This window comes from Magallana gigas, chromosome 7, assembly GCF_963853765.1.
Source record: "Magallana gigas chromosome 7, xbMagGiga1.1, whole genome shotgun sequence".
Taxonomy (NCBI): domain Eukaryota; kingdom Metazoa; phylum Mollusca; class Bivalvia; order Ostreida; family Ostreidae; genus Magallana; species Magallana gigas.
Genome location: NC_088859.1, coordinates 16864886 through 16889649, shown reverse-complemented (window position 1 = coordinate 16889649; position 24764 = coordinate 16864886). Strand labels below are relative to the sequence as shown.

Sequence of the window (24764 nt, the reverse complement as noted above, 5' to 3'; positions counted from 1 at the left end):
AAAGACGTCTTTAGAGCAAGTTGCAATCACTTTTGACAACTTCCTCGATAAATTGACTTGTCAACGTCAGATCACTGAGAATAAAATCAAACAAAACTCAAAAGAAGAAAAACAGAAAATCAGTACTTTAATTCAACAGAACTCCCAAACCCAAAAAGAATTAAAAGGGTTTGTTTCCTTTTACGAAAAACTCCTATCAAGCAAAAGAGATTCTAAAATCATCTGTTTGGCACTAGATTTGAAAAAGAGTCTTAGCGTGGTAGAGACTCGTTGTGGTTCAGAAGTAAGTGTTTCTTTCACAGATATCAAGAAATCTGACGACAAAGACTTCAATGCATTTGATTTGGAAATCCTCAAATCGAATAAAATGCTTTCGACAGATGGATTGTTTATCCATTCTCATATTTCGGGTGCGACGGAAAAACCATGGTCTCCGTCTGCTGTAGTGAAGGAGACGAAAGATAGAGTGTTTGCCCAGGCACCCATTCTTTCAGAACCAGAACATCAAAACGACAACGAAATATGTATTGTTTCGAGTAAAAAAGAACATCTCCTACACCCCTCAAGAAAACCTGAGAAAGTATATTCTGCTCAAATCAAAGACAATGAAGGTAGTTCTAGTACTGAACATGGCAAAATTGGCAAAGACCTAGAACAGAAAACAAGGGCAAAAAACGTATTCGATGACAACACTGTTTCTCGCATGCACAAAGACACATCTAAAAATTCAATAAAAAAAGAAACTAGGAATGCTTCGAACAACTCAAATACACCGACTTCAGAGGAAAGAAAGCAAGCTGAACTGGATCTTATACCAGAATGTTCAGTCGCAATAGATATTTATGGAAAAGGGGGAAAGCCACGAAAAATAGTCTACACTAATGTGACATGGATAGGCAGATCGACGTTTGTGGTAACTGACAATGAAAACGCAAAACTCATTGTCATAAAGTTTGCAGGGGAACACGTGGAACGGCGTTTGATACCTGTCGAGGATGCTATTACTGTTGCTAAGTTTTATGATTATCTCGCAGTGAAGACGCAGACAGGGAAGGTGAAAATCTTTACTTACCCTGGACTTGAACAAAAACAAACGTTTGATGGAGTAAGCGCTAAATTGCGTCACAGTCGTCGAAGTTGATATTGGTGACAAATAGTTATATCGAGATCTTCTGTAACGGTAAAATCGAGAAAAGGGTTTCTTTTAAAGAAAAGGGAAAGGACTTCAAATTTAATCGAGTTTTCGCGGCATGCTATCTTCCAAACCAGACATTTGCAGTTACAGATGCTTGTGATCGGTGTCTGTTTTTCATCAACAGTGAAGGCAACATAAGCAACAGAGTCTTTTACGTGGAGTCTGGGTCCTTTGGAGCAATTTCATGCGATAAAAACAACTTTGTCTATCTGGCTAGCTTTAATGAGGACGTTGTGAATGTCTACAACACAGAGGCGACATGTGTGAGAATAACTTCTTTATGTGGAGTTTTGTTTGTAAGAAGTATAGATGTGCTTTTGGGGAATCAAATGTTGATTGCAACTCAAGACAAAGTCAGACTATACCACCTCTAGTTATGCATTTGGTAAATAAAAAATTACTTAAAGAACGCTGTAATACATGTATACTTTCACTGGGGTGGGTAGACGGTCAAGGTAAAAACATGTTTGTTTTAATCTTTTCTCATGGATTTAAGGGTTTATCAACATTGTTGTGTGTCATATGATTTCTTTTGTTTGAGGGACGAATTAGACAGAAATCAATTTCTACTTGGTATAATAATGAATTAATTATCCGGATATATAAGGTTTTCATTCGAATACATGTTTGTGTCACCTGGTTCTTAAGAACCGGTTTATTAGCAAGGCTATATAAAGAATTGCTCAGGTGTTAAATACCAGTTTAGGACGACACGTACAGCGGAAAGTTTAAATTTTCAGAATTGTTTTATTAAATAGATAAATCATGTGATCCAACTTTATGCCATAATTATGTGTCTGTACATTTAATATGCCAAATATTAAATAGCTGCAGCGTGTCGTTGCTAATTCCACACAATGTGTTGTTATTTACTAGTATCATAGTATTCAGCTTTCATTTGGAAAGTAATGAATGGATTTAAAGGAGAAATATTATAAAGTGCTATCGTATATATGGTATATATATATATATATATATATATATATATGGTATATATATATATATATATATATATATATATATATATATATATATATATATATATATATATATATATATATGCATTCGGAATATTTAGGAATAGATATACAACAAAGCTCATGCTGACGTCATACTTCCGTATAAGTTGGAATGTATACTAATATATGATTGTGGAAAAAATTGGAATAAAACATACTGATTAACGTTTACTCAGCTTATATAGTGAAAGGAGCAACATAAAAAAAATGTAAATTTAAACAGCATTTTTTTTATTTTGGTCTTTGGTGGTTCAGCAGGCTATAGAGGTACCGATCATATCATTCTCTATAATGGCAAAATTGTATACATGTGTAATTAGGCGTAGACACTGCGGGTGAAAATAGATATTTAGTATTCATCCTCCATTCAACATCAACAAACATGGAGCTTAAAGGGTAAGTGAAATTTTTTTAGTTCCGCAGTTGACCGTGATGTACACGATCATGCTTTAAAGATATAACCATCCACACGCATGAAAGAATTGAGAATCAATAAGGTGGTCATCAGAAAGAAAAGAGCATTATTATGTGTGTATGTCATCTTTAACGAGAACTTTCCTAGTGGGACTTATACCCCCGCAATCATAATTTCAAAAGGGACAAATATGAATTTGATTAAAGTAACTGAAATATATATTAAAATTACAAAGGTTTGTGATACATTTTTAGAATAAAAAAAAATATTCTAGAAATGTAAACAAAAGAAAAATTTAAGTAAACAAAGAAAAAAAATCAAAATTGTCAGAACTTCCCTGTAAATAATTTATTCATATATGTAATAAATTTACAAATTTCTGTATCCAATGATATTTGTTCATTTTTTATATAGAATAGAAAACTGCGTTGTGACAATAACCGCTTCCTTTGCTGTAAATGAAAATAGCAATGCAAAACTCTCTGTGGATATCACCTTGAATATGTTTCTAATCTGTGTTTTGACAGTTGCAATTAGTCATTTTGTTTTAAAATTTTCTAACACTCTCCTCTGGTACATGCAACTCCATATATCAGAAAATTGATCCCATAGGACTATGATTTTATTTTAAGAGCTTGCATTTTGTTAACTTGGATAAACTCGCAAAACATTATCAATACATTTATTTGCAATATTCCATTAAAGTTCATGGTTGATTTACCCGAGATAGTCCGATTTTGAAGGATATCAGTACTGTAACCACTGGTAACGGTCTGATATTATGAAGCTCACTAATATCAGACTGTCACGGGCAAAATTTTAGACTACTGGAACAAAGAAATGACATCACAGCGGTGTTTTATTTATGCCGATGTATATAGACAGTAGTCTCAATATGTGCGTGTCTATGACCTTTTAGAATCAGGTTGTATTGTGGGCATATAATATTATGAAACTCAAATTCTGAATATTACCGCACGACATTGATAACGGGCAATCTACTGCAAGGGGATTTCTATTACAACAGTAGTAAGTCCGTGGTTGACATTAGTTGCCATTATAAATTAAAGGTAAAAATGTTCTTTGTTTTATGTGCATGAGTGTATATTAATTGAATCCTATTACTATACTTACATGTAGATAAATAATTATTTCGTACAAACAGTTTACCGAAGTTCCTTGAAAGAAATTCAGAATCTTACTAAGATTTTCCTCCTTTTTCTCTACAGAATCTATCATTTTATGCAAGATGGACTTGACAACTAGTTTTACTGAGGATTTCCTTACATGCTGAATCTGTTGTGAAGTCTACACTAAACCAATGTGTCTGCCCTGTAATCACGCATTCTGTGAGTCTTGTGTGCAGACTCTAATCAGAAATTTAACTGTTCGTGACAAAATGCCCCTTTGTCCAATCTGTAAGAAAACGTTTCATTCCGAATCAACATTTGAATACAATCACGCGCTTATGAATTTAATTAAGGAACACTCAGTGAAAGGTAAATTACTTTGTTCGTTTTGCCAGCTACGGTCAGAGCAGAAAGAGGTAGTGTCAAAATGTTTAACATGTAACGAATTGTTGTGTGACGTATGCAGTAGTTCTAGGCACACCTTTACATCTTTAACAGCCAATCATTAAGTTGTCTCTTACACGGATTTTTTTGGAGGGAAAATATGAATTAGAGAGTACAAACATCGTATGCAAGCGGCACCCCGCAATGAATATTGAGTTTTAATGCCAGGTTTGTCGAATTCCATTCTGTAAAGATTGTTTTTATTTAGAGCACAGGGGTCATGATTATGTCAATATATCACAGGTGAAAATAGAGGTAGAGAAAGAAGCACAAGAAGTATTAGAAAATTTGAAAGAAACTAGCAATGCAATACAAAAACGACAGTCAGCTTTGGAATCAATAGAAAAAGAAATATTAGAGAATGAAAAGACTTCTTTAAAGAAAGTCGAGGTCGCTTTCGACTACTTCCTCGACCGATTGGTTGTTCAACGGAAGATCGCTGAGCATGAAATTAAAGAAATAACAGAAAAAGAAAAACAGGAAATCGAGGCTTTAATTCGACAAAACTTTAAAACGACAGAGAAATAAAAAGGCTTAATTTCTTTTAAAGAAAAACTACTTTCAAGTAAAAGTGATTCAAAAATTGCCATCTTGCGACCAGGTGTACGAAATTCAGGTAGTTTCGGAAAGGTCGAGAAGCCAAGTAGTACAGAATTATGCGTTTCTCTAACAGATTTTAAAATGGGTAATGCAAAAGAATTCAATGCATTTGATTTGAAAAAAGTCGAGGTGTATAGACAGGTTGGACCAGATGGGCTTTTGACCGAAAGGTGTAATGCTGATAGTACTGAAAATAACTTATTTCAACCATGTCTACATGATAATAAAGAAGTCAGTCAGGTAAAGGAGGAAGTTCTAGTATTTGCAAAAACACCGGTTCCTTCAAAAGTCCAACATGAACCAAACAACGAAAAACTTGTGTCAACAAGAAAACATGAAAAGTCCTTTCACCAAAATACGATCGACATTGATCTTGAACTGAAAAACAGGGAGCAAGATGAATCCAAAAACAAGAATATCGATTGTGGACAAAACGAAACATCTGAAAACACGAGTGGTAGTGCAGACTTATATGCAGGTACTTCTATGGAGCAGAACGAAAACACAAGTGATTCTGTAGACTCAGATGCAACTACTTCCATGGAGCAGAAGCAATCTGAACAGACACCTCAGCGTACTGTCGTAATTGACATTTATGGTAAAGGGAAGAAGCCACCACCAACAAAATATACTGATGTGACGTGGATAGACCAATCGACGTATGTTGTAGCTGACGAGGAGAATGAAAACGTCATAATCGTAAAATTAGCAGGAGAAGATGTTGAACGGAGGTTAATACATGTAAAAAATGCTGTCACCGTAGCTAAATTTGGTGGTTATCTTGCTTTAAAGACACTCATGAAACAGGTGAACATTTTCACTTATCCAGAACTAAAACTTTCGAAGACTTGTGATGGAGTGAGTGCAATAGCAGCACATTCGTCAAACCTGATATTGGTGACCAAAAGTCACATTGAGACACATGTATCTAATAAACTTGCAGTCGACAAAAAGATTTCTTTTCAAGAAAAGGGAAACGCATTTAAATTCAAGCATGTTTTTGCAGCCTGCTACCTTTCAAACAAAACGTTCGCTATTACAGATGCTATTGATAGGTGTCTGCATTTCATAGACTGTGATGGGAATATCCACGCCAAAGTCAGTTATACGCAATCTGGCTCCTTTGGTGCAATTGCTTGTGATGAAAACAACTTGGTCTACCTCGCTAGTTTTAACAAGGATCTCGTAAAGGTCTATAACACAAACGTGATGTGTGTGAGAAGAATTTCTCTAGGCGGCGTTTTGTGTGCAAGAAGTTTATCTGTGCTTTCGGATAACCAAATTTTGATCGCAACTCGAGATGTAGTTATATTATACAACCTGTAATACACGCATGCATAAATTAATTTACAGTGTATTTACATTCACTTTTAAGTATTTTCTCTTCTATCAGTTGAGGAAAACGATAAGCAGTTTGAAATAAGTCTGGATATTATCAACATTTACCTTAAAAGATATGATTTCATTAGTCATGTATTATTATTATTAGTAAAGAAAAATCATAATATTTTGTTATTAAAATTTAAATAAAACAAAGGGTTTTTTGTAAAGGGGATTAATAGTCTAAAAATGGAAACGACCAGCCAGCCATCGATGAACAAAATAAACGACAAAACCAGCTCAGTTCATGACTTATTTTTTGTTTTTGTTTCTTTTATCGAATATCTACTATTTCTTTGTCACTGGAAAATTCTTTGGAAAACCAACTTTAAAACCTCTGAATAACGAAATAACTAGTACCTTAATTAAGGTAATCATTTTGTATACATATTCAGTATTTACTTGCTCAACTGATGCAAAATAAATTTCCAAATATAGTTGTACAGTTACATTATCTCAAAATTATATATTACAGAAAATATGCAGATGTTTAAAAACGAAAAAATATACATCTTTCATAAATTTTATGTCAAAGGAAAATCCTTCTGCATAGTCATCTTTTCAATTTACGATGTTATTATTTTTTTGTGTCATATTTTACGCATTGTAGCCACTAACTAGCAATATTTAATGTTGAATCAATGCGCAAGTGAAGTATACATTTGTACATGTTCTTGGTGATTTAGTTGATTACTTTATCACTGTATATGGATTGAAAAAAAAACCCAATAAAAATGACAATAGCAGATCTATCGAATTTGATCTCTCTTTTTTTTCTCAAAAAATGGCGATACATTGATCAGTAAAACCACTAAATATGAACGCCTGCGCAACAAGTACCTCACTCTCCCTCATTTGGATGTCCCCCATATAAGTATTTCTCCATGAAACATCGACGAACAAAAAGGAGGCTTAAACTATAGCGCAAAAGTGATGAGCCAACGTTTTTGAGCTTGAGAGCAAACATCCGTAGATGTGCAACTGACCATCAGTCAAAGAGAAGTGTAAATCATAATTGCACACAACTTGTAAGAGATGATAGAATACCAGAAGATGAATACACAACTCAGAAAGTTTTAACATTTTATTGACATACATATTAAACATCCAGTCATAATGGTTTCATCAAAAATGAATATTGGTAATTGTTTTTTACAGGCAGAACAGTTCCCAGATCTCAAATACAACACAGTTCTCTCAATGTCTCTAAGCATAATACATCAGATTTGCCTTCTTCTTGGCTTGCACTTCAATGATAGCATCCATATAGTCTTCATGATCCAGCTCTGTGGCTTCTCGCCTTAATGCAATCATACCCTACAAAGTCAAAACACTCATTAGAAATGTCTTATCATTTAATATAAAATATATTTAGGAGTGAAGTATTTTTTTTTAAGATTAAAAATATTTTCCATATCTTATGAACTATATGCTTTATAAATTCATTTTTGATGAGTAATATGTCTATCAATGAAATCAGTAGAAGATAATGTGTATTTTTTTCATAAATGATTAAAATACATGTATAGGTACACACCGCTTCCACACACACTGCTTTCAACTGGGCACCATTAAAATCATCTGTACATCTGGCCAATTCCTCAGTCAAAATTCTCTTCTTTGCTGCAAGAAGAAAATGTGTTAACCGTATAACTATGTCTACTTCCACGCTATGTTATATTCGTAGTTAAAATATGAACAGCATGTTATCATGTGCATCACTCTGCAGTACCTGACGTTCATTTTACGGGAGTGAATCTGTAGAATTCTGGCCCTGGCCTCTTCATTGGGGTAGGGGAATTCTATCTTTCTGTCTAACCTCCCTGACCTCAGAAGAGCAGGATCCAGAATGTCCACTCTATTGGTGGCTGCTGTCACCTTTTAACACAAAAAAGAAATCCATTTTCAGCAAGTTACTTATTTTTTTATCGAATGAATTTTTTTTCTAATGTATACCAAAAAACCCTGAACATATCAGAGTAATACTTATCTATTCCAATTTACATAATTAACACAAGCAATCCCAGGTGGAACAGTTCTAATGTTTACTGATATTTAAACACCTATCAACCCGTAGACACAAGTAAACAAGTCGTACCTTGATTTGGGCATTTGGTTGAATCGAATCGTTTTGTTCCTGTAGAACAAAGTTCAATTTGAAAATAATGGAATATAAATATATTTTCATTTCCACCGGTAAAGTCTCTATTAACAGTTATCAACAACTACATATGATCATATAAAACAGTAACAAACCTATTGCATCCAACTCATCAATAAATATAATTGCTGGCTGTTTTTCTTTAGCTAGAACAAAAGCATCTCTGACTAGCTTGGCTCCATCTCCAATGAACATCTGTACCAGCTGTGGTCCTGTCAGTTTGAGGAACGTTGATTTTGTCTGTGCAGCACAGGCCCTGGCCAGTAATGTTTTACCTGTACATGGGGCTCCATACAGTAACACACCTAAACAACAGAGAACACAAATGTATTGGCTTTCTTCTAAGAATTTCAATCACATATTGTGTTAATTAAGCATTGAATCATTATTTTTTTAGAGATACAGTCTCATAACTGCAGCAGTGTGTGCATACAAATTGAGTAACGCGTGTAAGCGCTTTATGAAAAATTTGTTTGCACACATCGCTGCAGTTATAGGTCCAAAATGAACTTGTTTACAACTTATTGCGATCCGCAGCAAATGAATTCAAGTCTCTAAAATGACACCCACGTATTACTTTAACCTTCTAATTTCTTTACGTCCTGCATTATATAATCATTCATTCCATCATTGATAAGTTTACTTTAAAAGATCATTATTTCAACAAATAATTCAATAGTTTACAATGAGAATCTATAGGGTTTATTTAAATTTAAAAGTTTCAAGCTAGAGTTTTCAAAAAATGTTGTTATTTGTTAGTATGGACACTTTGTGTTTCTGCTTTCCTGAATCTACAAATGATAGCATCTCCCTGGAATGAAAACAAAGCTGACTCCAATCGTCATTAGTTTTAAGCAGTAAACATAGCAAGGTTGACTTTCTTTTCTTTCACTGAAGATGCCACATACACTGAGAACCTCTTCAACAAAGAACATAAGCGAACACAGGGAGTGCAATATATATATACTAAATATTTATATTAGATTGTTGTGTTGAAAGCTTTATTGGCAAATTATTCCAACAGGTTAAATTTAAAAATGATTCATTGTGTGTGTGTGTGTGTGTGTGTGTGTGTGTGTGTGTGTGTGTGTGTGTGTGTGTGTGTGTGTGTGTGTGTGTGTGTGTGTGTGTGTGTGTGTGTGTGTGTGTGTGTGTGTGTGTGTGTGTGTGTGTGTGTGTAAAAAAAGATGGTTAACTTATGATTGTTTTTAAAGACAATGAACACATTAAATTTTGCAGTTTAACAAGTACATTCTTTAAACAACTTCAAACTTCATATTAATCAAACATCCGGAAAACAATTCTATCTTTCGATTAATCTTGCCAATTAATTAAATCGCATTATGCTCTCATACCCAATCCAGTTATTGGTTATATAAAATTTACGATTTTTCATCGTATCATATTAAATCTAAATATTTCTGCATTAAATTTGACAGTGTAAATGATTGCTTCGTGATCTTTCTAGAATAGCTCATAAAAATGTACATGTCTTAAAATACATCAAAACCCAAGAGTTTCCGGGGGATTTGCGCCACCTGGACCCACTTGGGGCCTCAAGGTGGCCCACAGACCCCCAACCGCTTCGGGCCCCCATTTGACGAATCCTGGATCGATCCGCTACTGTACTGTATTAACAGTCGCCATGCACTTCTAAATTGATTGATTCTCAATGTGTGTGTTTTTATACCGTATGCCTTTTAAATTCATGCTGTACAGGTGCTCTAAATATTACCGCAAAACATTGATAAGGGACAATCTGCTGCATGAGCATAAAACATGTATTACGAAGAAATCGATTACAACAGTAAGAGATTAACTGACATAAGCTCCATTAAAAGGTAAACATCTTTTTTGTTTTGTATGCATGAGTGTACATGTATATACGTAGAATCATATTCATAAACTTACTTATTGAAATAACTAGTTATTTTGTACATACAGTTTACGCAAGTTTTCAGTAAAACATTCGTGACCTTATTCAGATTTTTCTCTTTATTTTTTTGACAGAATTTATGCAAGATGGACTTGACTACAAGTTTTACAGAGGATTTCCTAACATGCTTAATCTGTTGTAAAGTCTACACTAAACCAGTGTGTCTGCCTTGTTATCATGTATTTTGTGAATTGTGTTTGCAGACGCTTATCAAAAAATCAATTGTTGAGGACAAAAAGCCCCTTTGTCCAATCTGTAAGAAAACGTTTAAATCAGAGTCGAAATTTGAATACGATCACGCGCTTATGAATTTAATCGAGGAACTCTCAGTTACAGGGAATCTGCTATGTTCGTTTTGCCAGCTACGGTCAGAGCAGAAAGAAGTAGTGTCAAAATGTTTAACATGTAACGAATTGTTGTGTGACGTATGCAGTGGCTCAAGACATACCTTTACAACTTTAACAGCCAATCATAAAGTTGTCTCTTACAAAGATTTTTTGGCGGGAAAATATGAAGCAGAGAGTTCAAGCATCGCATGCAATAAGCACCCCGGAATGAGCCTTGAGTTTTATTGCCGGGAATGTCGGATACCCTTCTGCAAAGAGTGTTTTTATTTTGAACACAGAGCACATGATTATGTCAATGTATCACTGGTGAAAACAGGGATAGAAAGGGAGACAGAAAAGGTACTAGAAAACTTGAGTAAAACCAGTGATGAATTAAAACAAAGAGAATTTTCTTTAGCTTCAATAGAAAACGAAATAATAGAAAATGAAAAGACAACTTTAGAGCAAGTTGCAATCACTTTCGACAACTTCCTCGACAAATTGACTTGTCATCGTCAGATCGCTGAGAATAAAATCAAACAAAACTCCAAAGAAGAAAAACAGAAAATCAGTACTTTAATTCGTCAGAACTCCCAAACCCAAAAAGAATTAAAAGGGATTGTTTCCTTTTACGAAAAACTCCTATCAAGCAAAAGAGATTCTAAAATCATCTGTTTAGGACTAGATTTCAAAAAGAGTCTTAGCGTGGTCGAGACTCTTGGTAATTCAGAAGTGAATGTCTCTTTCATAGATATCAAGAAGTTTGATGAAAAAGACTTCAATGCATTTGATTTGAAAATCCTCCAATCGAATAAAATGCTTGGGACAGATGGAATGTTTATCCATTCTCACATTTGTGATGCTACAAAACAACCATGGTCTTTGTCTGCTGTAGTGAAGGAGACGAAAGATGTAGTGCTTGCCCAGGCACCCGTTCTTTCAGAACCAGAACATCAAAACAACAACGAAATATGTATTGTTTCGAGTAAACAAGAACATCTTCTACACCCCTCAAGAAAACCTGAGATAGTATATTCTGCTCAAATCAAAGATAATGAAAGTAGTTCTAGTACTGAACATGGCAAAATTGGCAAAGACCTAGAAAAGAAAACAAGGGCAAAAAACGTATCCGATGACAACACTGTTCCTCGCATGCACAAAGATACATCTAAAAATTCAATGAAGAATAAAAGTAGGAATGCTTCGAACAGCTCAAATACACCGACTTCAGAGGAGTGGAAGCAAGCTGAACTGGATCTGATACCAGAATGTTCAGTCGCAATAGATATTTATGGGAGAGGGGGAAAGCCACAAAAAATAGTCTACACTAATGTGACTTGGATAGACAGATCGACGTTTGTGGTAACTGACAATGAAAACGCAAAACTCATTGTCATAAAGTTTGCAGGGGAACACGTGGAACGGCGTTTGATACCTGTTGCGGATGCTGTTACTGTTGCTAAGTTTTATAGTTATCTCGCTGTGAAGACGCAGACAGGCAAGGTAAAAATCTTTACTTACCCTGGACTTGAACAAAAACAAACGTTTGATGGAGTAAGCGCTATTGCGTCACAGTCGTCGAAGTTGATATTGGTGACAAATAGTTATATCGAGATCTTCTGTAACGGTAAAATCGAGAAAAAGTTTTCTTTTAAAGAAAAGGGAAAGGAATTCAAATTTAATCGGGTTTTCGAAGCTTGCTATCTTCCAAACCAGACATTTGCAGTTACAGATGCTTGTGATCGGTGTCTGTTTTTCATCAACAGTGAAGGCAACATAAGCAACAGAGTCTTTTACGTGGAGTCTGGGTCCTTTGGAGCAATTTCATGCGATAAAAACAACTTTGTCTATCTGGCTAGCTTTAATGAGGACGTTGTGAATGTCTACAACACAGAGGCGACATGTGTGAGAATAATTTCTTTATGTGGAGTTTTGTTTGTAAGAAGTATAGATGTGCTTTTGGGGAATCAAATGTTGATTGCAACTCAAGACATAGTCAGACTATACCACCTCTAGTTATGAATTTGGTAATTAAAATATATATGCACTTAAAGAAGGCTATAATGCATGTACAAGTTCACTGGGGTGGGTAGACGGTTAAGGTAAAACATGTTTGTTTTAATCTTTTCTAATGGATTTAAGGGTTTATCAACATTGTTGTGTGTCATATTATAAAGTGCTTTAATTCGTTTGCCCTAATACATGCGTGACAGTCACAAAATGTGCCTTACGAATGGATTCTTTATAATATGTACATAAGGAAATTTAAGGAAGGTTAATTATACTAATGGATAACATATCAAAGCATTTCTGACGAATAAATTAGTTTAAGATTTTTTATGATTGTTTCTCTTCTCACTTTAAGCTTTTGAGGTAGAATAGAAACTTATCATCGTCTTTCCACAGAATGTTATGCACCGTGCAAGAACAATTGATTAAATTCATGTATTCTGGAATTGTTTTTTATTTTAATTGATAAAGTTATAAATCAAATAATCCAATAAATCACACTTTATCGTAGAAAAACAGTAAATGATGAGCTGTAGACCAAATCACGATTTAATCAAGTTTTAATAAATTCGTTATGGTAGGAACGGCTTTCGGAATATTTAGTAATAGATATACAATGAAGCTCATGCTGATGTCATACATCTGTATAAGTTGGAATGTATACTAGTATATGATTGTGGAAAAATTGGAATGACACATACTGATTAACATTTACTCAACTTATATAGTGAAAGGAGCAACTTAAAAAAATGTAAACAGTATTTTTTTTATTTTGGTCTTTGGTGGTTTAGCATGCTATAGAGGTACCGATCATATCATCCTTCATAATGGCAAAATTGTAAACATGTGTAATTAGGCGTAGACCCTGCGGGTGAAAATAAATATTTAATATTCATCCTCCATTCAACATCAACAAACATGCAGCTTATAGGGTAAGTGTAATTTTTTAGTTCCGCAGTTGACCGTGATTTACACGATCATGCTTTAAAGATATAACCTGGCCCCCATCCCCACGCATGAAAGAATATTGAGAATCAATATGGTGGTCATCAGAAAGAAAAGAGGATTATTATGCGTGGATGTCATCTTTAACGAGAACTCTCCTAGTGGGACTCATACCCCCGCAATCATAATTTCAAAAGGGACAAATATGAATTTAATTAAAGTTACTGAAATATATATTAAAGGTTTGTGATACATTTTTAGAATTAAAAAAATATTCTAGAAATGTAAACGAATGAAAAATTTTAGTAAAAAAAGAAAAAAAATCAAAATTGTCAGAACTTCCCTGTAAATAATTTATTTATATATGTAATAAATTTACAAATTTCTGTATCCAATGATATTTGTTCATTTTTTTTTATATAGAACAGAAAACTACGTTGTGACAATAACCGCTTCCTTTGCTGTAAATGAAAATAGCCATGCAAAACTCTCTGTGGATAACACCTTGAATATGTTTCTAATCTGTGTTTTGACAGTTGCAATTAGTCATTTTGATTTAAAATTTTCTCACACTCTCCTCTGGTACATGCAACTCCATATATCAGAAAATTGATCCCATAGGACTATGATTTTATTTTAAGAGCTTGCATTTTGTTAACTTGGATAAACTCGCAAAACATTATCAATACATGTATTTGCAATATTCCATTAAAGTTCATGGTTGATTTACCCGAGATAGTCCGATTTTGAAGGATATCAGTACTGTAACCACTGGTAACGGTCTGATATTAAGAAGCTCACTAATATCAGACTGTCACGGGCAAAATTTTAGACTGCTGGAACAAAGAAATGACATCACAGCGGTGTTTTAATTATGCCGATGTATATAGACAGTAGTCTCAATATGTGCGTGTCTATGACCTTTTAGAATCAGGTTGTATTGTGCGCATATAATATTATGATACTGAAATTCTGAATATTACCGCACGACATTGATAACGGGCAATCTGCTGCAAGGGGATATCTATTACAACAATAGTAAGTCCGTGGTTGACATTAGTTGCCATTATAAATTAAAGGTAAAGATGTTCTTTGTTTTATGTGCATGAGTGTATATTAATTGAATCCTATTACTATACTTACATGTAGATAAGTAATTATTTCGTACATACAGTTTACCGAAGTTCCTTGAAAGAAATTCAGAAGAAATTCAGAATCTTACTGAGAGTTTCCTCCTTTTTCTCTACAGAATCTATCATTTTATGCAAGATGGACTTGACCACTAGTTTTAAAGAGGATTTCCTTACATGCTCAATCATGTGATGCAATGCAACAACGACAGTTATCTTTAGGGTCAATACTAGCAGAAATATTAGAGAATGAAAACACGTCTTTAGTGAAAGTTGGAATCGCTTTCGATTATATCCTCGACAAATTGATTTGTCAACGTAAGATCGCTGAGCATGAAATTAAAGAAAGAACTAAAGATGAAAATCAGAAAATTGGGATTTTAATTCAACAGAGCTCTAAAACCACAAAAAAAAATAAAAGGATTAATTTCTTTTTACGAAAAACTACTTTCGAGTAAAAGTGATTCGAAAATCGTCTTGTTGCGTCCAAATTTAAGACACAGTTTAGGGATAGTCGAAAACCCTAATGTTACAGAATTATGCGCATCTCTTACACATTTCAAGATCGGAAACACTATAGACTTCACTGCATTTGTTTTGAAAAATGTTATGGTTCATAGACAGGTGGGACCAGACGGGTTATTGACCAAAAGGAGCCCTGGCACTGTCGATATTCCTGAAAATGAATTGTCTCAACCACGTCAAGAGGATGATGAAGTAGTCAGAGTGGTCATGGACGAAGTTCTGGTATTTGCTCAAGCACCCGTTCTTTAGAATTCGAAAATCGACGAAACGACGAAAACGTTGTCAACAAGGAAACATGAAAAGTCTTTCGACCAAACATGGGATGATGAGTGTAATTCCCTTCAACAAAATACGATCGAGCTTGATTTTAAAAAAAACCAGGGAGCTAGATGAATTCAAAAGCAAGAATATGGATCGCAGACAAAACGAAACATCTGACAATAAAAATGGAAAAACAACTACCGATAATGTAACACAAAACTTAGATTTAGCTACTTCCATGGAGCAGAAGAAATCTGAGTATGAAGTGGATAGACTTAACCAATCGACGTATGTTGTAGCTGACGAGGAGAGTGAAATATCACAATCATAAAATTCTCAGGAAAAGATGTAGAAGGGCGGTTGATACATGTCAAAAATGCTGTTTTATGACATGTTGCTGTCAAGGCGCTCATGGTTAAGGTGAACATTTTCACATACCCAGAACTAAAACTTTCGAACACTTGTGATGGAGTAAATGTAATAGCATCTCATTCGTCAAATCTAATATTGGTGTCCAAAAGTTACATTGAGGTAAATGTATCTGATAAACTTGCGGTCGAAAAAAAGATTTCTATTCAAGAAAAAGGAAAAGCGTTTATATTCAAACTTGTATTCGCAGCCTGCTACCTTGCAAACAAAACGTTCGCTGTTGCAGATGCTATTGATTCGTGTCTGTATTTCATTGACTGTGATGGCATTATACACACCAAACTCAGTTATACGGAATCTGGGTCTTTTGGTACAATTGATTATGATGAAAACAACTTTAAGCTATTTATAATGAGGGTCTCGTAAAAGTCTGAAATACAGAAGCGAAGTGTGTGAGAAGAATTTCTTTAAACGGAGTTGTATTTATAGTAGAAGTTTATCTTTCGGAAAACCAGATTTTAACTGTAGTCCGAGGCGTAGTTAGATTATACAGCTTGTATTATTTACATTCAATGAGTATTAATATATCTATCTGTTTAGAAAGATGATGGATATGGAGAAGAAAATAAACGCCAGACTTAAAAAGGAAATATTTCCCTGTATCTTTATACATTTTTTTTTCTAGAAGAGATTAATACAGCAAAAAAAATGGCAACGACCATTTAGTCCTCTTTAATAGTTTGTGAACAGACCAATAATAAAACCGGTTCAGTTCATGTTGGTTGTTTTGGATTTTTTTTAAGCTCAGCTGAGCTTTTCTGATCATTTTTTATCCGGCGTCCGTCCGTCTAAATGTCCGCCTGTAAACTTTTTTTATATTTTCGACATCTGCTCTAGAACCACGTGGCCAATTTCAACCAAACTTGACATAAAGCATCATTGGGTGAAGGGTATTCAAGTTTGTTTAAATGAAGGGTCATGTCATCTTTCCAGGGGATATAATAAAAAATTATTGAAAATTTGTTATTTTTCAGAAATCTTTTTCTCAAAATCCATTTGACTAGAAAAGCTGAAACTTATGTGGAAGCATGCTCAGGTAATGTAGATTCAAGTTTCTGTTTCTTCAAATTATGATCCCCGGGGGTAGGTTGGGGCAATTATGAGGGGTCGACAATGGAATATATAGAAAAAGCTCTTCTTCTTAGAAACCAATCGACCAGAAAAGCTGAAACTTGTGTGGAAGCATCATCTTGTAGTGTAGAGCAGATTCAAGTTTGTTCAAATCATGATGTAAGGTGGGGCCACAATTTTGGGGAGGTCAAATTTTTATAGGAATATATAGAGAAAAATCTTTTAAAACCTTTCTCTATAAAAATATTTCCTAGAAAAGCTGCATCTTTAGTTAAAGCAACCTTAGATAGTTCAGTGACAACTAAATAGCAATTGTTCAATAAGTCAATGCGTGAGTGAATTAAGCATGTGTATGTGTTCTTGGTGATTTAATTTATTACTTTATTATTTATACTAGTAATTGGAAGTCTGGACTGAAAATAAAAAAACCCTGGCTATAAATAGATGACAAAATACACTAGTATGCGGGTGCCTGACAAGTGCATTATCTACCTTTATTCATCTTCGCTAGCCAAGAGTCCGATTGGTTTTGAGGAAAACGAATCGGACACTTGGTTAGCGAAGATGTCTTTATTTGATTGTCAACCCGTATCTACATGTACCTTTATTTGACTGTCAACATGTCTCTACTGAAATGTTTTTCCAAAGGCGAGACAAGTTCATTTTGCCTAACGTCGGCCAAGAACGATTCACTGAACTGCAAACTTGTATATCACCATGACACCTTGACGAAACAAGAGGAGGCCTATAATTACTGTTACTGCTCGCGAATGGACAAAAATTGCTGACAAACACGTTACGGCAAAAACTTTATAAAACATGTCAGGAGTTAAATTTTGGGCAATATGCTGTTCCGTTGCTGAAAAGAACCCACATTTGAATTTTGAAAAAAAAAAATTAATCTGGATGTCAAATTCCCCAGGGTCGGGTCATGATTTCAGCCTTACTAATTTTGCCATATATAAGGAAACTTACTTGCCACAAAGCATCCTTGAATAAAGAGTATTTACCAAAGTATGATTTGTGCCGAATGTGGTTTAAATTGGCCTAGTAATTTTGGAAAAGATATAAAAAATGTAGCCCTAAACACAATCCCCACCACACTCATACATGTGTACCCACAGACACAGACTAGCGAAGATGCAACCACGGTCCCGTATATAATAAATAAGGGTACTCCTCTGTAAGTAAGGCTAGCAAAGATGTATGTATAGGTGTCTTTTGCCACGAATTTACAGACATGTATTATTTTTCTAAAAATTCCATTGTTTGGATACAAAGTGATATTTTCGATGTATAGTGGTTTATCTTTCATCACGTTTTTGTTAATCGAAATAGGTTTGTTTTTTCATTAGACCTTTATTAGACTGACAAAGAATATGGAGCACAGACCCACTCTATAAAACAAAAGGCATTGAAGTTATAAAAATGGCACCATTTTGGGATTTGATCATCTTCAGTAGCTAAGTGTCCGATTCGTTTTTCTAACGAATCGGACACTTGGCTAGCGAAAATGGAATTTGATAAGCACACGCCAGTTTAAATCAATAAATTTTAAGTATTTAACATATTTATGGGTTACAAATTGATGTTTTGCTACACATGTGTATACATTGTTTAGAATGATTTTGAAGAAAATTATCAGATTTGTTGATATTTTGACATTTCAGTATCTTATCCGTCCTTCTTTGGAAATGCAAATTAAATCAATTACGGTTTGAGGATAGGAGCCAACAATTTTGAGCTTGAGAGCAAACAATACATAACTGTGACACTGACCATCAGTAGAAAATCATGATTGCCCACAAACTGTAAGAGGTGATGGAATAACTATAGATAAATTACACCTTTCAGAAAGTTTTGACATTTTATTGACATACATATTAAACATCCAGTCATAATGGTTCCATCAAAAATGAATATTGTTATTTGTTTTTTACAGGCAGAACAGTTCCCAGATCTCAAATACAACACAGTTCTCTCAATATCTCTAAGCATAATACATCAGATTTGCCTTCTTCTTGGCTTGCACTTCAATGATAGCATCCATATAGTCTTCATGATCCAGCTCTGTGGCTTCTCGCCTTAATGCAATCATACCCTACAAAGTCAAAATACTCATTAGAAATGTCTTATCATTTAAAATAACATATATATTGGAGTGAAGTATTTTTTTAAGATTTAAAATATTTTCAATATCTTATGAACTATAAAATATACAGGCTTTATAAATTCATTTTTGATGGGTTATATGTCTATCAATGAAATCAGTAGAAGTTAATGTGTATTTTTTTCATAAATGATTAAAATACATGTATAGGTACTCACCGCTTCCACACACACTGCTTTCAACTGGGCACCATTGAAATCATCTGTACATCTGGCCAATTCTTCAAAATTCACTTCTTTGCTGCAAGAACAAAATGCGTAAACCGTATAACTACGTCTACTTCCACGCTATGTTATATTCTTAGTTAAAATATGAACAGCATGTTATCATGTGCATCACTCTGCAGTACCTGACATTCATTTTACGGGAGTGAATCTGTAGAATTCTGGCCCTGGCCTCTTCATTGGGGTGGGGGAATTCTATCTTTCTGTCTAACCTCCCTGACCTCAGGAGAGCAGGATCCAGAATGTCCACTCTGTTGGTAGCTGCTATCACCTTTTAACACAAAAAAGAAATCCATTTTCAGCAAGTTAATTATTTTTCTATCGAATGAATTTTTCTTCTAATGTATACCAAAAAACCCTGAACATATCGGAGTAATAACACAAGCAATGTCAGGTGGAACATCCTCTGAGGTTATAATGTTTACTGATATTTAAACACCTATCAACCCGTAGACACAAGTAAACAAATTGTACCTTGATTTGGGCATTTGGTTGAAACCCATCCATCTGGTTCAGAAGCTCCAGCATTGTCCTCTGGACTTCTCTGTCACCAGCCTTCTCAGAATCAAATCGTTTTGTTCCTGTAGAACAAAGTTCAATTTGAAAATAATGGAATATGAATATATTTTCCTTTCCACCGGTAAAGTCTCTATTAACAGTTATCAACAACTACATATGATCATATAAAAACAGTAACAAACCTATTGCATCCAACTCATCAATAAATATAATTGCTGGCTGTTTTTCTTTAGCTAGAGCAAAAGCATCTCTGACTAGCTTGGCTCCATCTCCAATGAACATCTGTACCAGCTGTGGTCCTGCCAGTTTGAGGAACGTTGATTTTGTCTGAGCAGCACAGGCCCTGGCCAGTAATGTTTTGCCTGTACCTGGGGCTCCATACAATAACACACCTAAACAACAGAGAGCACCAATGTTTTGACTTTCTTCTAAGAATTTCAATCACATATTGTGTTAAGTAAGCATTGAATCATTATTTTTTGAAAAATACAGTCTAATAACTGCAGCAATACAAATTGAGTAACACGTGTTAGTGCGTTATGAGAATTTGTTTGCACACATCGCTGCAGTTACGAGACTTTATCTTTCAAAAAATAATGATATAATGCTTATATTTATTTTTTAATTTAACCTCTTGCTTTCTATGCAAATGTGATTTATACCTTAAAATCCCTATTTTATCCTACGGGTAAGTTCATATTAATGGAAGAGCCACTGTAACAGCCATAAGCTTTCAACACATTTTACAAGCAAATAATACGTAGAATATAAATATAAAAATATATGTGTACCTTTAATACATAAAGATGTTCACTGATAGAGTTAATTTGAATATATTTTACCTTTTGGTGGTTGGATTCCAAGAGTTTCAAACCTCTCTTTGTGTGTCATTGGCAATACTACAGCTTCTATGAGCTAAAATCAAGTACAACAAAATAAAACTTTTTCACAAAGTTTGGGGTTGTTTCCCCCCAAAATATTTTTCTTTCTTTCTAAGTTAGTGTAGATTAACCAACCTCTTGAATCTGTTTGTCTAGACCACCAATATCTGAGTACTGTTCTGTGGGTCTTTCATCCACTTCCATAGCCTTTACTCTTGAATCATACCTATAAACAGGACAACAGCATTAATTGCATTTCTCAAATTTGGGATGAATAAAAACTCTCCTTCTAAAAATGTGGATTAAGAAAGCTACTTACTCTTGTGGTAAGGTTTCAAGAATCAAGTAAGAATCCTTGTTAACACCCTGAAATAAAACAAAATAGAAGACTAAGGAATCTGGCAAAGAACAACATATCCAGTCTTTAATATGAAATGCAAAAGAATTAACACTTCAATATTTTCCAAAAACAGGTATCTATGTCTCACCACAATGTCTCCTGGGCTCAGTTTTTCTGGATCAACCAAGCCTATGACTGGCAGGAAATATGTCTGAAAAAAGAAGAAACTCATTGAAAAAAAGACTTCTCAACTATTTGAAAATAGGCAATATATATCTAAAAGAAGAGAATCATTGAAATAAGGCTTTCTAAACTTTTTTTTTAAATAGGCAAACATTTGCATTGATAATCAGCAAGGACAGTACCTGTCTGGTGGATGTCTTTATCACAGCACACTTGCCCTTCCGTTGAGCATCGAGATCAATATTGGCTCCATCCTCCTCCCCACTATCCTGGGGTTCCATGTCCAGCAACTAGAACACAAACAAAAAATAAATTGTTTTCACATACATATATTACAGTACGAAATTTTACCTGGAAAAAAATAAATGTACAGTATAAATTTTTAAAATTGAAACAATTCATTCCCACCATCATTAATCAAAATGAAACAATGTCAATCAAACACATCTTCGCTAGCCAAGGGTTTTCGGTCCGCTTTGCTCCCCATAAACGGGGAGCAAAGCGGACCGAAAATCCTTGGCTAGCGAAGATGATCAAACAACACTCAATAATAATTTTGACAGCTAAATCTTATTTTTTGACAGCTCCAACAGAAATATTTTTGACTGCAATATTCTTTTAGCACCATTTTTACAAGAATAAGGACAATTCATACCTCAATAACATTTGAAACCAGGTATGGAAGAGTTTTGTTGACTTTTATTTTTTCTGTGTTTTCTTTTATTTTTTCTTTAGTTGCTGTTAGGTCATGATTTATCCTCAGAATCTCGCTTTTCATAATCTGAAAGGGAACAAAAACCTTTGTTGATATTTGTATCAATTAAAACACAAAAGTATTGCTGCACATTAATAGCGAGCGCGGCTCGCCGGCGCACAGCGCCGGCGCGAAGCGAGCTCTACCAGCAAGGCGTGTGTGATTAGAAAATTCGGACTAGTTGCACATTCATTCATCGGATTTTTTTGGCATCAGAAAATCGGACCAGTAATGCCTTGTTTTAATCGTCCCAGTAATTCCCTGTAAATATGGTTTCCCATTTCACACTCTCACGAGAACAAGATAAAGACTATGTACATCATGCATTGTAAATAAAATAATTCCATTACATAACACTAACAGAGTTGTCGTTCCTTCGAGTGACGTCACAATGGATTTCTTGCACATTGATCCCACAGAATTTTTAGGCGTCAGTAAATTTCGACCCACAATGCAATTTATCAATGTCGGACGATCTCACTAGACTTGATTCCTTCTCGCGAGAATCAAAGTAAAACTTTTGAGAAACAGATAAATTGTGTAATTTCAAGAATATCATGCTTTTTAAGTAAACAAAACAGTATATTTCATTTAGTTTTTATTTTAAAGAGACAGACGACACTTGACGACGTGAACTTTGACGTCACAATAAGGGGAAATTACTCTAAGTAGTTATTGTTAATCTGCTGAAATATAAATACCAAAATCTTCTCAAAATCTTGCAAAGCTAACGAATGGGGACATTTTTTTTTTTTTAATAGGAAACAGTAGTAACCTGCTCTCATTTGGATGAATGCTCACATTTATTTTATTCACTATATATTTACAGTAATTTCCAGGAAAGTTTTTTTAAAAGGGGGCGCGGCAGCATCATTCAAAAAATATTTACAAGCAAAATGAAAAAGAAATTCTCAAAATCAGGGAAATTCTAATCCGGGTGAGGAATGTTGAGTGCGTAGTATGCATTTAGCTCTTTAACTGCTCAATGGTATCTTAATTTTCACATTTATTTATTACATCCTCCCGGGGGGGGGGGGGGGGGGGGGGGGGGTCCAAAACCGTTTTTCTTATATGATCAGCAATTTTTTTTTATACGTAAATTATATATTTTTTTTTAAAAATGGGGGGGGGGGGGGACTCTATGATAAGTCAATTTTTTATATGTAAGTTTAAGAAAAATGTCTGCTGCAAGAAAAGAGGAAATAAACTGCAATAAACATTATGTTAAAATCTTTATTATTCAACAACATTGTATCTGAGATAAATTCTATTTAAATAAATAAACAATCTTATAAATGATGAATAATGAAAATTTATTATAAAAAATAAGCATGTTTATATTTTATTTTGCATTCAAATTCATTTATGTTACGTTGATACTTTCATTTTTATTGATTTATCATAATTCATTATTTGATCACATGCTGCGCTCGCCCCAACGGTCGCACCGTAAAACATATTACATGTAAAATAAAAAAGTCATGATCCATTACATGTATCTAAGTGAGAGGAACTAATTTTCAAACCAAATTAAACAAAATAGATAAAATATCATGGAGAAAATAACAAAATTTAATAGTTTTATAGCAAAATTTTATGTACCTTGATTTCATTTTCAAGAAGTTTGGTCCTTGTAACTATTTCATCTGTATTCAATTTCAATATTTGCTCTCCCAAACTCTCCTGGCATAGATAAAAAGAAAAGGTTATAAAACATCATGTTTATTACTTATCACAACAAATTTGATTTTCAAAATGGCAATATAAAGTATCTCACCACCACCAATTAATTCAATAAAAAATATGAATTTAATTCTGGAAAAACTGACACCTTTCCTTACAAGGATTGTCAACCTTTCTGGAAAGTGTAGCATAACATATAAATGATGCTTTTTAGTCATTATTTTGTATTTAAACACCAGGCAATGTAAATATGAAATCACACGGCATAGTGTCTCTGAGGAAATTCGAACTGTTAAAATGTGAACCGTTTTATATAATACAAAATATGTGTTTAAAAATATGAACCGTAATGTATGAATTACATATTTTATTTTAAATGGTAATTTGTTATATTTTTATCGAAAGCAATTCAATAAGAGTTATAATGTATTGGCATGACACAGTGATTTTCATAGAAGCATACCAACTTAGTGATGTTGACATCAACATTCGTTAACGCAATGAATTTGTTTCAGTTTAAATATAATAAATCAATGCTGCTATATGTCTTAAGTGTAAAACTTAGAAAATTGTGCATGAATTGCAAAAAAGAATGATTAAAATCCTACTTCTCCGTCTTCCCAAATTGCTTTATCTTCCAGAGTCGCCATACCGGTATGATCACGTGATAAATAATAAAAGTTGAACCCAAAACTACCAAAGACGAAAAGTAAAATCAAAGTACTGAAAAGCTCAATATTTTTATTGCAAGCTATTTTATTTTAACAAACATCACTGTTATTGTTCATTTGTTGGCAAGTTTCTTTTTAAAAAGTAAATACAAAAAAATCATACTCTCAATTTAAAACTGCTAATTAAAGTATTCTGACTACCTGGATTTGTGTCTCAACTAAATACTGCATAATTTCATAAAAAGTAACCATTTGTTTTATACAACTATCTTCATAGTTTTCAAAGAAGAGATTTAGGATCCTCGACATCCCATGACCTCTTCTTTGTATGACAGTATGTCACAACATGGCGAGTTTAACAC

At 34.0% G+C, this 24764-nt stretch overlaps 3 protein-coding genes across 4 annotated transcripts in view; 2 read left to right on the top strand and 1 right to left on the bottom strand.

The window, feature by feature from the left end:
- The first annotated feature begins 305 nt into the window (after positions 1–305).
- The window catches only part of LOC105345784 (phosphoribosyl pyrophosphate synthase-associated protein 2), a 42453-nt gene continuing 17994 nt past the window's right edge, over positions 306–24764 (top strand). Inside the window, exon 1 of the mRNA XM_066065050.1 lies at positions 306–310. The gene's annotated coding sequence lies outside the window, so the exon portion shown is untranslated. The remainder of the gene's footprint in view (positions 311–24764) is intronic.
- LOC105345779 (26S proteasome regulatory subunit 6A-B) lies at positions 7253–24494 on the bottom strand. Of its 2 annotated transcripts, XM_066065049.1 has the most exons (13): positions 24340–24493; positions 23651–23731; positions 21950–22075; positions 21477–21584; positions 21260–21322; positions 21091–21137; positions 20907–20997; positions 20733–20805; positions 20073–20282; positions 19846–19952; positions 19497–19642; positions 19306–19387; positions 18826–19078 (listed from the first exon to the last, which is right to left on the bottom strand). In XM_066065049.1, the coding sequence occupies exons 1-13, from the start codon at positions 24379–24381 to the stop codon at positions 18968–18970; spliced, it is 1287 nt and encodes a 428-aa protein (XP_065921121.1). In that variant the 5' UTR covers positions 24382–24493; the 3' UTR covers positions 18826–18967. The 2 variants fall into 2 exon arrangements, 1 of the variants encoding a protein (XP_065921121.1); XR_010707329.1 differs by lacking the exons at positions 18826–19078; positions 19306–19387; positions 19497–19642 and adding exons at positions 7253–7500; positions 7721–8061 and having other exon boundaries at positions 24340–24494.
- Positions 9874–12926, top strand: LOC117684659 (tripartite motif-containing protein 2-like). The gene is made up of 2 exons (XM_034457688.2): positions 9874–10185; positions 10355–12926. The coding sequence occupies exon 2, from the start codon at positions 10367–10369 to the stop codon at positions 12620–12622; it is 2256 nt and encodes a 751-aa protein (XP_034313579.2). The 5' UTR covers positions 9874–10185; positions 10355–10366; the 3' UTR covers positions 12623–12926.

Excerpts from the sequence above, each read along its gene's own strand:
- LOC117684659 (XM_034457688.2), top strand. The coding sequence starts at position 10,367 with ATGGACTTGACTACAAGTTTTACAGAGGATTTCCTAACATGCTTAATC.
- LOC105345779 (XM_066065049.1), bottom strand. The coding sequence starts at position 24,381 with ATGGCGACTCTGGAAGATAAAGCAATTTGGGAAGACGGAGAA. Across the intron at positions 22,076-23,650 it reads TTCTTGAAAATGAAATCAAG|ATTATGAAAAGCGAGATTCT; the intron begins GTACATAAAATT and ends GTTCCCTTTCAG. Across the intron at positions 20,998-21,090 it reads CTTGAAACCTTACCACAAGA|GTATGATTCAAGAGTAAAGG; the intron begins GTAAGTAGCTTT and ends TCCTGTTTATAG.